We start from the raw sequence: 11,774 nt of genomic DNA on the forward strand, positions 1-11,774 counted from the left end.
GAGCCTGGAGCCTGCTTTGCATCCTGTGTCTCCCCCTCTCTCTGCCTCTCCCCTACTTACACTCTGTCTCTCTCTCAAAAATAAATAAACGTTAGGGGCGCCTGGGTGGCGCAGTCGGTTAAGCGTCCGACTTCAGCCAGGTCACGATCTCGCAGTCCGTGAGTTCGAGCCCCGCGTCGGGCTCTGGGCTGATGGCTCGGAGCCTGGAGCCTGTTTCCGATTCTGTGTCTCCCTCTCTCTCTGCCCCTCCCCCGTTCATGCTCTGTCTCTCTCTGTCCCAAAAATAAATAAACGTTGAAAAAAAATTTTTTTAAATAAATAAATAAATAAACGTTAAAAAATTAAAAAAAAATTAAAAAAACACTAAGGGTACTTGGGTGGCTCAGTCAGTTAACCCTCTGACTCTTGATTTCGGCTCAGGTCATGATCTCGTAGTCATGAGATCAAGCCCCCTGTCAGGCTCTGTACTGTGTGGAATCTGCTTGAGAATCTCCCTCTCTCTCTCTCTCTCTGTCCCCACTCCTCTCTCTCTACCCTTCCCCCTCTCTCTGGAAAACACTAATAAATATGCAAAGAATAAAGAGAAAGAAATCCAAATATATCACTAAATAAAATCAGCAAGCTATGAAAGAATGACAAGAAAGGATGAAAGAAAATCTTCAGAAACAACCACAAAATAAAAAATAAAATGACAATAAATACATACCTATCAATAATTACTTTCAATGTAAATGAACTAAATTCTCCAATCAAAAGACATAGGGTGACCAAATGTTAAAAAAAAAAAAAGACCCATCCATATGCTGCCTACAAGAGACTCATTTTAGACCTAAAGACACATGCAAATTGAAAGTGAAAGGACAGAGAAACGCCTATTGGATGCAAATGGATGTCAAAAGAAAGCTGGAGTATTAATACTTACATTGGACAAACTAGACTTTAAAGACTGTAACAAGAGATGAAGAAGGGCACTATATCATAATAAAGGGGACAATCTAATAAGATATAACAATTGTAAATATTTATGCATCCAACAAGGAAACACCTAAGTATATAAAACAGTTAATAAAAAACAAAGGAATTAATCGATAGTAATGTAATAATAGTAGGACACTTTACCACCCCACTTACAACAATGGACAGATCATGAAGGAAGTAATGGCTTTGAAAGACCCACTGTACCAGATGGATTTAGTAGATATATTCAGAAGATTTTATCCTAAAACAACAGAATACACATTATTTTCAAGTGCACATGGAACATTCTCCAGATCACATATTAGCCCACAAAAGAAGCCTCAACAAATTCAAGATCAAAGTCATACCATGCATATTTCTGACAGCAACACTATGAAACAAAGTCAACCACAAGATAAAATCTGGAAAAACCACAAATACATGGAGCTTAAATAACATGCTACTAAACAATGAATGAGCCAACTAGGAAATAAAAGAAGAAATTAAAAATTACATGAAACAAATGGAAATGAAAACATAATGGTCCAAAACTCTGGGGTGCAGCAAAAGTGGTTCTAAGAGCAAAGTTTATAGCAATTCAGGCCTACCTCAAGAAGCAAGAGAAATCTCAAGTAAACAACCTAACCTTACACCTAAAGGAGCTAGAAGAAAACAAACAAAACCTAAAGCCAGCAGAAGGAAGGAAATAATAAAGATTAGAGTAGAAATAAATGATACAGAAACTAAAAAAACAAGAGAACAAATCAATGAATCCAGGAGATGGTTCTTTGAAAAATCAATAAAATTGATAAACCTCTAGGCAGACTTATTTAGAAGAGAAATGACTCAAATAAATCTCAAATGAGACAGGAAAAATAACAACCAACACCACAGATATACAAACTCATAAGATAATATTATGAAAAACTGTATGCTAACAAATTGGGCAACCTAAAAGAAATGGATAAATTCCTAGAAACCTATAAACTCCCACAGCTGAATCAGGAAGAAATAAAAAATTGAAGACTGAATACTAACAATGAAATTGAATCAGTAATTTTAAAACTCCCAAAAACCAAAAGTCCGGGACCAGATGGCTTTACAGGCAAATTCTACCAAACGTTTAAAGAAGAGTTAATACCTGTTCTTCTCAAACTATTCCAAAAAATAGAAAAGGAAGGAAAACTTCCAGATTCATTCTATAGGGCCAACATTACCCTGATACCAAAACCAAATGAAACGCCACTAAAAAAGAGAACTGCAGGACAATATCCCTGATGAACTTGGATGCAAAAACATCCAAAAAGGATCCATGACAAAGTACAACATCCATTCCTGATAAAAATCCCCAACAAAGTAGGGTTAGAGAGAACATACCTCAACATAATAAAGGCCATCTATGAAAAACCCACAGCTAACATCATCCTCAATGGCTAAACACTGAGAGATGTTCCCCTAAGGTCAGGAAGAAGACAAGGATGTCCACTCTCACCACTTTTATTCAACATGGTGCTGGAAGTCCTAACCACAGCAATCAGACAACAAAAAGAAATAATGGGCCTCCAAATCGGCAAGGAAGAAATCAAACTTTGACTATTTGTAGATGACATGAAACTATACGTGGAGAACCCAAAAGACTCCACCAATAGATAGATAGGTAGGTAGAATGAAAAACTGCCAGAACTGATAAACGAATTCAGCAAAGTCAAAGGATACAATATCAGTGTACAGAAATCTGTTACATTTCTATACACCAATGATGAAGCAGCAGAAAGAGAAATGAAAATGCAATTTCTATCAAAATACCAGCAGCATTTTTCACAGGGCTAGAACAAACAATCCTAAAATTTGTATGGAACCACAAAAGACCCCAAATAGTCAAAGCAATCTTGAAAAAGAAAAGCAAAGCTGGAGGCATCATAATTCCAGACTTCAAGTTATATTACAAAGCTGTAGTCATCAAAACAGTATGCTACTGGCACAAAAATAGACAACGCAGATCAATGGAACACAATAGAAAATCCAGAAATAAACCCACAGCTATAAGGTCGATTAATCTTCAGCAAAGCAGGAAAGAATATCTGGTGGAAAAAGACAGTCTCTTCAACAAATGATGTTGGGAAAACTGGGTAGCAACATGCAAGAGAATGAAACTGGACCACTTTCTTACGCCAAACACAAAAATAAGTTCGAAATAGATGAAAGACCTAAATGGGAGACATGAAACCATCAAAATCCTAGAAGAGAGCACAAGCAGTAACTTCTTTGATATGGCCATAGCAACATTTTTCTAGATATGTCTCCTGAGGCAGGGAAACAAAAGCAAAAATAAACTATTTGGACTACATCAAAATGAAAAGCTCTGCACAGCGAAGAAACAACAAAACTAAAAGGCAACCTACAGAGTGGGAGATGATATTTGCAAGTGACAACTCTGATAAAGGGTTAGTATCCAAAATATATAAAGAATTTACAAAAACTCAACATCACAAACACAAATAACCCAATTGAAAAATGGGCAGAAGGTGTGGACATTTGTCAAAGAAGACATACAGATGGCCAAAAGGCACATGAAAAAATGTCCAACATTACTTATTATGAGGAGAATGCAAATCAAAACTACAATGAGATACCATCTTATACCTGTAAGAATGACTAAAATCAACAATGCAAGAAAGAACAGGTGTTGGCAAGGATGTGGAGAAAAAGGAATTCTTATGCATGGTTGGTTGGAATGCAAACTGGTATAGTCACTGGAAAACAGTATGGAGGTTCCTCAAAAAGTTAAAAATAGAACTACCTTATGACCCAGCAATCCCATTACTGGTATTTACCCAAAGAATACAAGAACACTAATTCAAAGTGATATATCCACCCCTCTGTTTATCGCAGCATCATCAACAGTAGCCAAAATATGGAAACAGCCCAAGTGTCCACTGATACTTACATATATATCATATATATATATATGTATGTATATATATATATACACACATATATACATGTCATATATATACATATATATACATATATATACATGTCATATATATATATACATATATATGTCACTTTGTATATATATACATATATGTGTATATATACATTATATATATACATATATGTGTGTATATATATATATACATTATATATATATATACATATATAAAAATAGAATGAAACCTTGCCATTTGCAATGACATGGATGCAGCTGGAGAGTATAATGCTAAGCAAAATAAGTCAGACAGAGACAAATACCATATGATTTCAATCATATGTGGAATTTAACAAACAAAACAAGCAAAGGAGAAAAATAAGAGAGACAAATCAAGAAACAGACTCTTAATTGTAGAGAACAAACTGATGGTTACCAGAGCGGAGGTGGGTGGGGGGGGATGGGTGAAATAGGTAAAGGGAATTAAAGAGTGCACTTGTAGTGATGAGCACAAGGTGATGTATGGAAGTGTTGAATTACTATATTATATACCTAAAACTAATACAACACTCTATGTTAAGCAATTGGAATTAAAATAAAAACTTAAATTTAAAAAGAAATTTAAATAGACTAATGAGTTGAGTATGTCCATGCCCTTTATCCAGAAATTCCACTCATCAATTTATTTTAAGGAAAATAAATCAGAGATAGGGAGAGAGGTATGGTATCACTGCAGTGTTATTCATGAGAACAAAATACTGAATAGGCCATTAATGTGTAACAAGAGGGGACTGTCTAAATTATGTACTCTCATATGATAAATTGTAGCCACTAAAACCACTATTGCAAAGAATTTTTGATGAAAGTAGTTTTGAAGTCCTAATGTTAAGTTTAAAAAGCACATAGTTGTATATAAAGAATTACCTAAGTGTGTGTTTGAGTTTAAAAATACACCACCTGAGTCATCTAACTGGTCCTGTGGGTAGAGCATGCGACTCGATCTTGGGGTTATGTGTTTGAGCCCCACGCTGGGTGTGGAGATTACTTAAAAAAATAAATATTTAAAAAAGGAATATACTCACAGTGTTGATGATTATCTTTAGTGTAGTAATACAAGTATGTCTTATTCTCTTTATTTTTTAATCTCTAGTAGTTCCCCCTTACCCACAGGGGATATGTAGCAAGACTCCCAGTGGGTGGCTGAAACACAAATAACACCAAACCCTGTATAAAGGGTCTTTATATAAACCCTATATATGTGGTATCATACATACCTGTGATAAAGTTTAATTTATAAATGAGGCACAGTAAGACGTTAACAATAATAATAAAATAAAACAATAATAATAATGTAATAAAAGTTATGTGACTAGTCTCTTTCTCACTCAAAACATCTTACTGTGCTGTACTTACCTTGTTCTTGTGATGTGAGATGATAAAATACCCATGTGATGAGATAAACGAGGTGAATGACAGACGTTGTGATGTAGCATTAGTCTACTAATGACCTAATGGTATGTCACGGGAAGGATCATCTGCTCCCAGACCCATGGAACCATGGGTAACCAACTGCAAAAGCGAAACCACAGATAAGGGGGAACTACTGTATTTCCCAAATTTCAACAGGAAGCACCTCTTTCTTTTATAAGGAAGTAAACCAGTACAAGTTGCTTTTCCAAAAAGAAGCTGGCTTTGAAAGCAAGGATGGGATATGGGTAGTGCTAGAGGAGGACAGTCGTGGAGGGGATTGTTTTGTTTTAGACTGAGGAACACGGGCATGGTGTCATAACGATGAGTGGGAATGTCAATGGAGAAGTAGTGGCAAAATAAGAAAGATAACGGACAGCATAGGCTTCCTGAGGAGATGACCAGGAAAGAGATCCAGCCCCAGTAAAGGGATTAACTTTCAACAGAGATGCGTACTTGGCTTTGATGAGATAGAAATAAGAGCAGTGTTGCCTTGTTCACTCTGCGTGCTCACTGCCTACAACAGTGCCTGGCACTGGGTGAATGGAGCGTGTAAGTCTTATAGGTGAAGGAGGGGAAGGTTGAGGAATTTTCTCCAACAGGTGCAGTCGTGTATTATAATGTATTATTTTTTCTGTGGGTCTGTATCCTTCTCTAAACTGTGAGCTCCCTGGGGTACCTGGGTGGCCCAGTTGATTAAACGACTGACCCTTGATTTCGGCTCAGGTCATGCATGATCTCACAGTTCATGAGTTTGAGCCCCGAATCTGCACTCAAACTGCAGAGCCTGCTTGGGATTCTCTCTTTCCCTCTCTCTCTGCCCTTCCCCTGCTCGCTTGCTCTCTTCCTCTCTCATAAAATATATCAATAAACTAAATAAACTGCCAGCTCCCTAAGGGCAGAAGAAATCATGTCTTATTATCTCCATATCTACCACACCATTCCAGTGACTGACTGATGAAGGTAGATTGCTCAAGAAATGTTTGTTGAATGAATGAATGATGAATGAATACGGTATGATAGGAGACCTGAAGATTGTGGTAAGGGTTTCATATAGCTTATGTGGGTATTAGAGGCAACTAACCAGTGACAAGTAAAAGGACCTGGGCAGCCTAAAGACAAAATTGAATAGAGAGCATACCTCTGTACTTAAAAGGATTCCAGAGAGAAGCTGGAGAAACTAATTATAAGTGATCTGTTCTTTTCCCTGTCCAATTATCCCCCTTTCCTTTAACCTGCCCTGCACAAGTCTCTGTGGGCACAGATGAAAGGATAGAGACCCACCCAGCCCAGCCATCATTGAAAAGAGTTGGTCCTCTAACTGCTAACATTTGGTTTCCCTTTGTTTAATTCGAACCTGTACAGTCTTTTAAGCCTCTTACTAAGTAATCCCTACCTTGCATAGTAAATTGGACCAAGTATGTAGAAAGTCTTTTAAACTATTAATGGCAATAAAAAAAAAAAGCAAGGAGCTACTATCTGGGGGATATTTTACTTATTTTTATATGCTGAAAGTGAGAAGATGCCCCAAATTTTTAAATGCTTCAGGTCCTAGAATCGCTTCCCCCAGCCAGGTTTCAGGGTTCTGAAGCAGCCATTGGCCTAAATAGGAACATTTTACCAAAAGGAGAGGATTATATGTTTTCCCTAATATACATTTTTGCTTTAAGGTTATCAGAATGATGCTAAGAGGAGTGGTTTGGATGTGAGCAGAAGCTGACATGGAAAAACTGCTCTGTAGAGAAGGAAAGGGTTGGATCAGAGTGATGATTCACAGATACAATCATTTGTTATTCCTTTTTTTTTTTCCCAAAACAGAATTGCATTGATGAAATTGAGGCCATAATCAGCGTTAAACTCCAGCTCATCGGAATCGTCGGCATTGGAATCGCAGGTCTCACGGTGAGAAAGTTCCAGAACTTACCTCTTTTGCGCTCTAAGAAGCCTTTGTATGTTGTTTGTCTTCCAGTGTGATACGGCAATACCTTAGGAGAGATTTCTCATACAAGACAGACACTGTTGACAGGACCTCTTCTAAGAACAAAGCTTGTTAGATATATCAAGACTTAGTTCTCTAAAATATGATACAGGTTTTTTTTTTTAACATTTATTTATTTTTGAGAGACAGAGAGAGACAGACCATGAGCAGGGGAGAGGCAGGGAGAGAGGGAGACACAGAATCCGAAGGAGGCTCCAGGCTCCGAGCTGTCAGCACAGAGCCTGCTGTGGGGCTCGAACCCACACACCGCGAGTTTATGACCTGAGCCGAAGTCGGACGCTCGACTGACTGAGCCACCCAGGCGCCCCGACACAGATGTTAACTTTAACCAAATTATGACCTTGAGTTTATCATTGTAATAACTTGCTGCTTTAAGGCCACCAAACTTAACACTAGACAAGTGATTTTCAATTCTGGTCTCTTCTTACTCTTAGAAATTTATAAGAGCATACCACATTAATCCCTCTCACTTATGATTTGCAGATGTGGTGATTAATAGTGTAAACTCTGGCGTCACCCTGTCTGGATTCAGCTCCTAGCACCACTACCTGTGAGCCCTGGGATCATGGGGTAGTTTCTTAATGTCTCTATTCTTCAATTCCCTCATCTGTGAAATGAGAATTTTAATGTACCAACCTATTCTCCCAAATTAACCCCTATAAAGTGTCTGGAACATAACACTCATAGATGCTCCCTCTAAACATAGTCTCAGGGTTCCCAAGCCCAGAATCCAGGCAAAGGGAGTAACACATGCAGAGTGTGAAGCCGAGTGCAACCAGCACCTGCAGGCAGCTCAGTGCCTCTAAAGTATGTGTGTGCAAGAATTGAGAGGCCGAAGGATGTGAGAGGAGCAGCAAGAGATGACACTGAAGGGCGTGTGAGGGTCCACACAACTGTGGTCTCTGTGTGCCCTTTAGAAAGGCTGGGCTTCATCCTTAAGGTAGAAGGAAGCCACCGAGGGTTAGAAGGGCCTGTGGTTGCCAAGTGGAGACAAGTTGGAGGGAAATGAGGTTGGAATCAGGCCAGTAAAGAGGTGATTTCCACTGTCCAGGAGTTGAGTGATATTCGCTAATGCCAAGGCAGTACTTACCCTCTGGCTCTCTATGTAGATTAATTCATGGCATGAGCATAAGGGAATTATGAGGAAAATCAATGAATTGGCGGTTTTCCAGGACACACCGGCATCTGCCCTCTTTTCTGTATTTCGAGCGCAGAGGGGTGGGACGTGTGGGTAAAATACTATGCTGAGGACCCCCCAGTCCAGCGCCGTCTCTCAGGCCCTCCTCACCTGCTCTGGGGCTAGCCCGGTTGCTACTCTGTGGCTTCCTGAGGACAATTTTTGGGCAGAAGACTTGAAAATGCACTGCATCACAGAGGTATCAGATAGATGCTCCTAACAACTCTACAGTCAGTGAGCGAGCATCCTACAGGCAGTCACCCCTGACTCGTGACAGTGGCAGGACAAGGCTGAAAAAGTTCTTTAGAGTACAGCCAGGATGAAGCAGGGGTTGTAGCCAACCTTCACAACCACACTCAAAGGGGAACGCCTTCTACTGGTCGTCTTGAATCAGCACCCCCGGAGTTTCTTCTTAAATTCCTATCTTCTTAAGTGTAATCAGTTAACCGGATGTCCATTAGGTGTCTCCCCTGCCATGCACTGGTACCATCAGCGAGAAGCTTGGAGCCCTGATGCTGGCTCTTCTACTTAAGCCTACCCCTTCCCTTCCAAAAGAACAGATAATACATGTCTTTTTAAACTTAGCATTTATAGCTTCTGGTCCGATGTAGGGTAGGATCAAGGAGAGAATGGTATGGATTTCTTGAAACAAACATTGACAGTCATTTATCAACATTGCACCCACAGATAACATTCCATAGGCTCTGCAAAACTGTAGGGGAAATGACTGAGAACAAGAAAGATCTTTTGGCCTCCTTCTATTCAAACCATACCAGTGGCTGTTGGTTTGGCCAGGTGTTTGGCTTTTCCCAGAATTATCCAAGAGGTAGAAGACATCAGTAATACCAGAATTCCAACACCTCAGTTTATGCTTTGGGGAAACTGTGGAGTTAAATAGTGAAGCATCATTTGTACCTTAAAATGGACCAAGAATGAAGAGACGCTCCACTTTGTCATATGTGGTCAAAGCTGCAAAAATTCGAAACTTTTCCAATGACAGAAAACTCTTTAGACCGGGGCGCCTGGGTGGTGCAGTCGGTTAAGCGTCCGACTTCAGCCAGGTCACGATCTCGTGGTCTGTGAGTTCGAGCCCCGTGTCAGGCTCTGGGCTGATGGCTCAGAGCCTGGAGCCTGTTTCCGATTCTGTGTCTCCCTCTCTCTCTGCCCCTCCCCTGTTCATGCTCTGTCTCTCTCTGTCCCAAAAATAAATAAAAAACGTTGAAAAAAAAAAAAAACTCTTTAGACCAAAGTGTAAACAACTAATAAATAGTTGATATGTTAATATGGAAGCCTTTAACCTGCAGCCATAAATGAGTATTATATATAAAACTGCCATTTATAGCCAGTAGTGGTTGTAATTATTTGTTAGACACCCAGGCAGTTTGCTGACCTTTTCATCAATTTTTATCATTTGAAAGTCATTAACAAGTGGTTCCTTCTTTTTCAGATCTTTGGCATGATATTCAGCATGGTCCTTTGCTGTGCAATCCGAAACTCCCGAGATGTGATATGAAGCTACTTCGACATGAAAACTGCAATCGAGAGCTTTCATACAGCTGTCACAGGACCTGGCTCCTGGCTCATTTTTAATACTCAAAGGACATTAGGATCTTAAAATAATTTGCTGTCAATTGTACATTTGCACATGTATGTATGTTTGGCTCATTCCTCGTTTACCCCTTGAGTGAATGCTCTGTGTGTTGACTGACAGCATATTCATGTGTGATCTGTGTGTTTCTGGTATATGCATTATACAGAATGAAATCTGTTGGCTGAAAATTCCTGGTTCTTGTTATGTTAGAGGAACAATCTATTTAACTCTCAGAAAAAAGATCATAAAACTTTGGTACACTTTAAAAAACTTGGCTATTCAGAAGAAGTGATAATGGGTCATTCTCTCAGATTCTAGCCATAGAAAGTTAGATACAGAGAATTCAGGGATTTCTAGTTAACAGAAGCAGTAAGTTATGGGAATTGAGAGATCGTGGCGGGGTGCTAAAATTGACTGCCTCTGAGTTGGGTGTCAGGGTTTCCTGGGATTTTTTTATATACATACTCTCCCCAGAACACAGTAAGCCACAGTTTTAGAACTAAACACATCTGTAAAACTAAATATAGCATGGAAAATCTTATTTGAATAACTCATACTTTCCTAGTATTTAAAAACAAAAAACTCCCTCTGGAAAGAGTGGTCACACAGACAATCATGTGCCCTATAAAAGTGAGTGTTTTTAGGACTTCAAAAAAAAAAAAACCTTTTAATAACTTTTTGAAGACATTTTTTTTCTTATGTAAGTACATTTAAACATTGCTTTATTACTTACTTTCCTTTTCTGACTCTGTTCTGAACTACAGCAACCCTCACACAAACAAAAGGGCTTTTATCTCAAATTTTTCCGTGTTTCTCCAAATGTAAAGATAGAAAGACTAAAGCCAGAGATCTGGCAGTTGCAATTAGTGGGAAAGAGAATTTTCATGGGCACTGTATCCTTGAAATACCTCATAACTTGAGTTTACATATTTTCCTAATTTTTTCTATTTTTCTTACCTAGAGAATTCTTCTTCATAGATTATGAACTATAGATTCCACCACTTAGGAAAACAAAACCCTTCCTAATTCAAATATTATAAGCATCCTTGGCCAAACCAAAATAGAGAAAGAAAAGCATCTACTAGTTGTGTGCACACAGCAGAGACAAGCTAAGGAAATTAAAATATTTAAACACACAGAACAGAAATATGTTTTTTCTGTGTTAAGTCACCTATAAAAATAAAATTTTTGTATTCTTTATGATCTTGATGCTTCATTTTGGTATGTAAACCCAAAGATAAGATCTAAACTGACATTATTTGTCCATTTTTAACAACTTGGTACCTTTAGTAGATCATGGAGGGTTTTTGTAATTATTATTATTACATTTGAAAAGGCCACCCAAAAGCGAAAGTGCTGGGGACTTTGGAAGCCCCTGAGTAAGTTCACAGGCCTGTGAGAACACAATCTTTGGGTGCGCACTAAAGCAAAGTGCTCAGTCCCAAGAAACTTTTACAAAACGATTTGCTGAAAAGACCTAATTGCTACAAATAGTCTCAATCACATAGAGAACCACTCTTCCACCATACTTGCTACTGCTACTAACTTGGGAGGAAGCTTTTCTAGAAAAAAAGACTGGAAGCGAGCTAATTTAATCGTACATGGCTACTTTACAGTGTTTATAGCTGATGCAAAGATGATTTTAAGAAAG

The 11,774-nt window shown here is 38.7% G+C and overlaps 1 protein-coding gene across 5 annotated transcripts in view; it reads left to right on the forward strand.

Moving 5' to 3' along the window:
• The window catches only part of TSPAN2 (tetraspanin 2), a 56,113-nt gene extending 45,802 nt beyond the window's left edge, over window positions 1-10,311 (forward strand). For all 5 annotated transcript variants that reach the window (XM_047083397.1, XM_047083398.1, XM_047083399.1 and 2 more), the window contains 2 exons: window positions 7,175-7,258; window positions 9,980-10,311. In XM_047083397.1, coding sequence (XP_046939353.1) covers window positions 7,175-7,258; window positions 9,980-10,045 — 150 coding nt within the window. In that variant the 3' untranslated portion in view covers window positions 10,046-10,311. The remainder of the gene's footprint in view (window positions 1-7,174; window positions 7,259-9,979) is intronic.
• The last annotated feature ends 1,463 nt before the right edge of the window (window positions 10,312-11,774 follow it).

The sequence above is a fragment of the Lynx rufus genome, unplaced genomic scaffold (genome assembly GCF_022079265.1).
Source record: "Lynx rufus isolate CCGP_SWC_20201006 ecotype Redwood Valley unplaced genomic scaffold, mLynRuf1.p SCAF_2, whole genome shotgun sequence".
Classification (NCBI taxonomy): domain Eukaryota; kingdom Metazoa; phylum Chordata; class Mammalia; order Carnivora; family Felidae; genus Lynx; species Lynx rufus.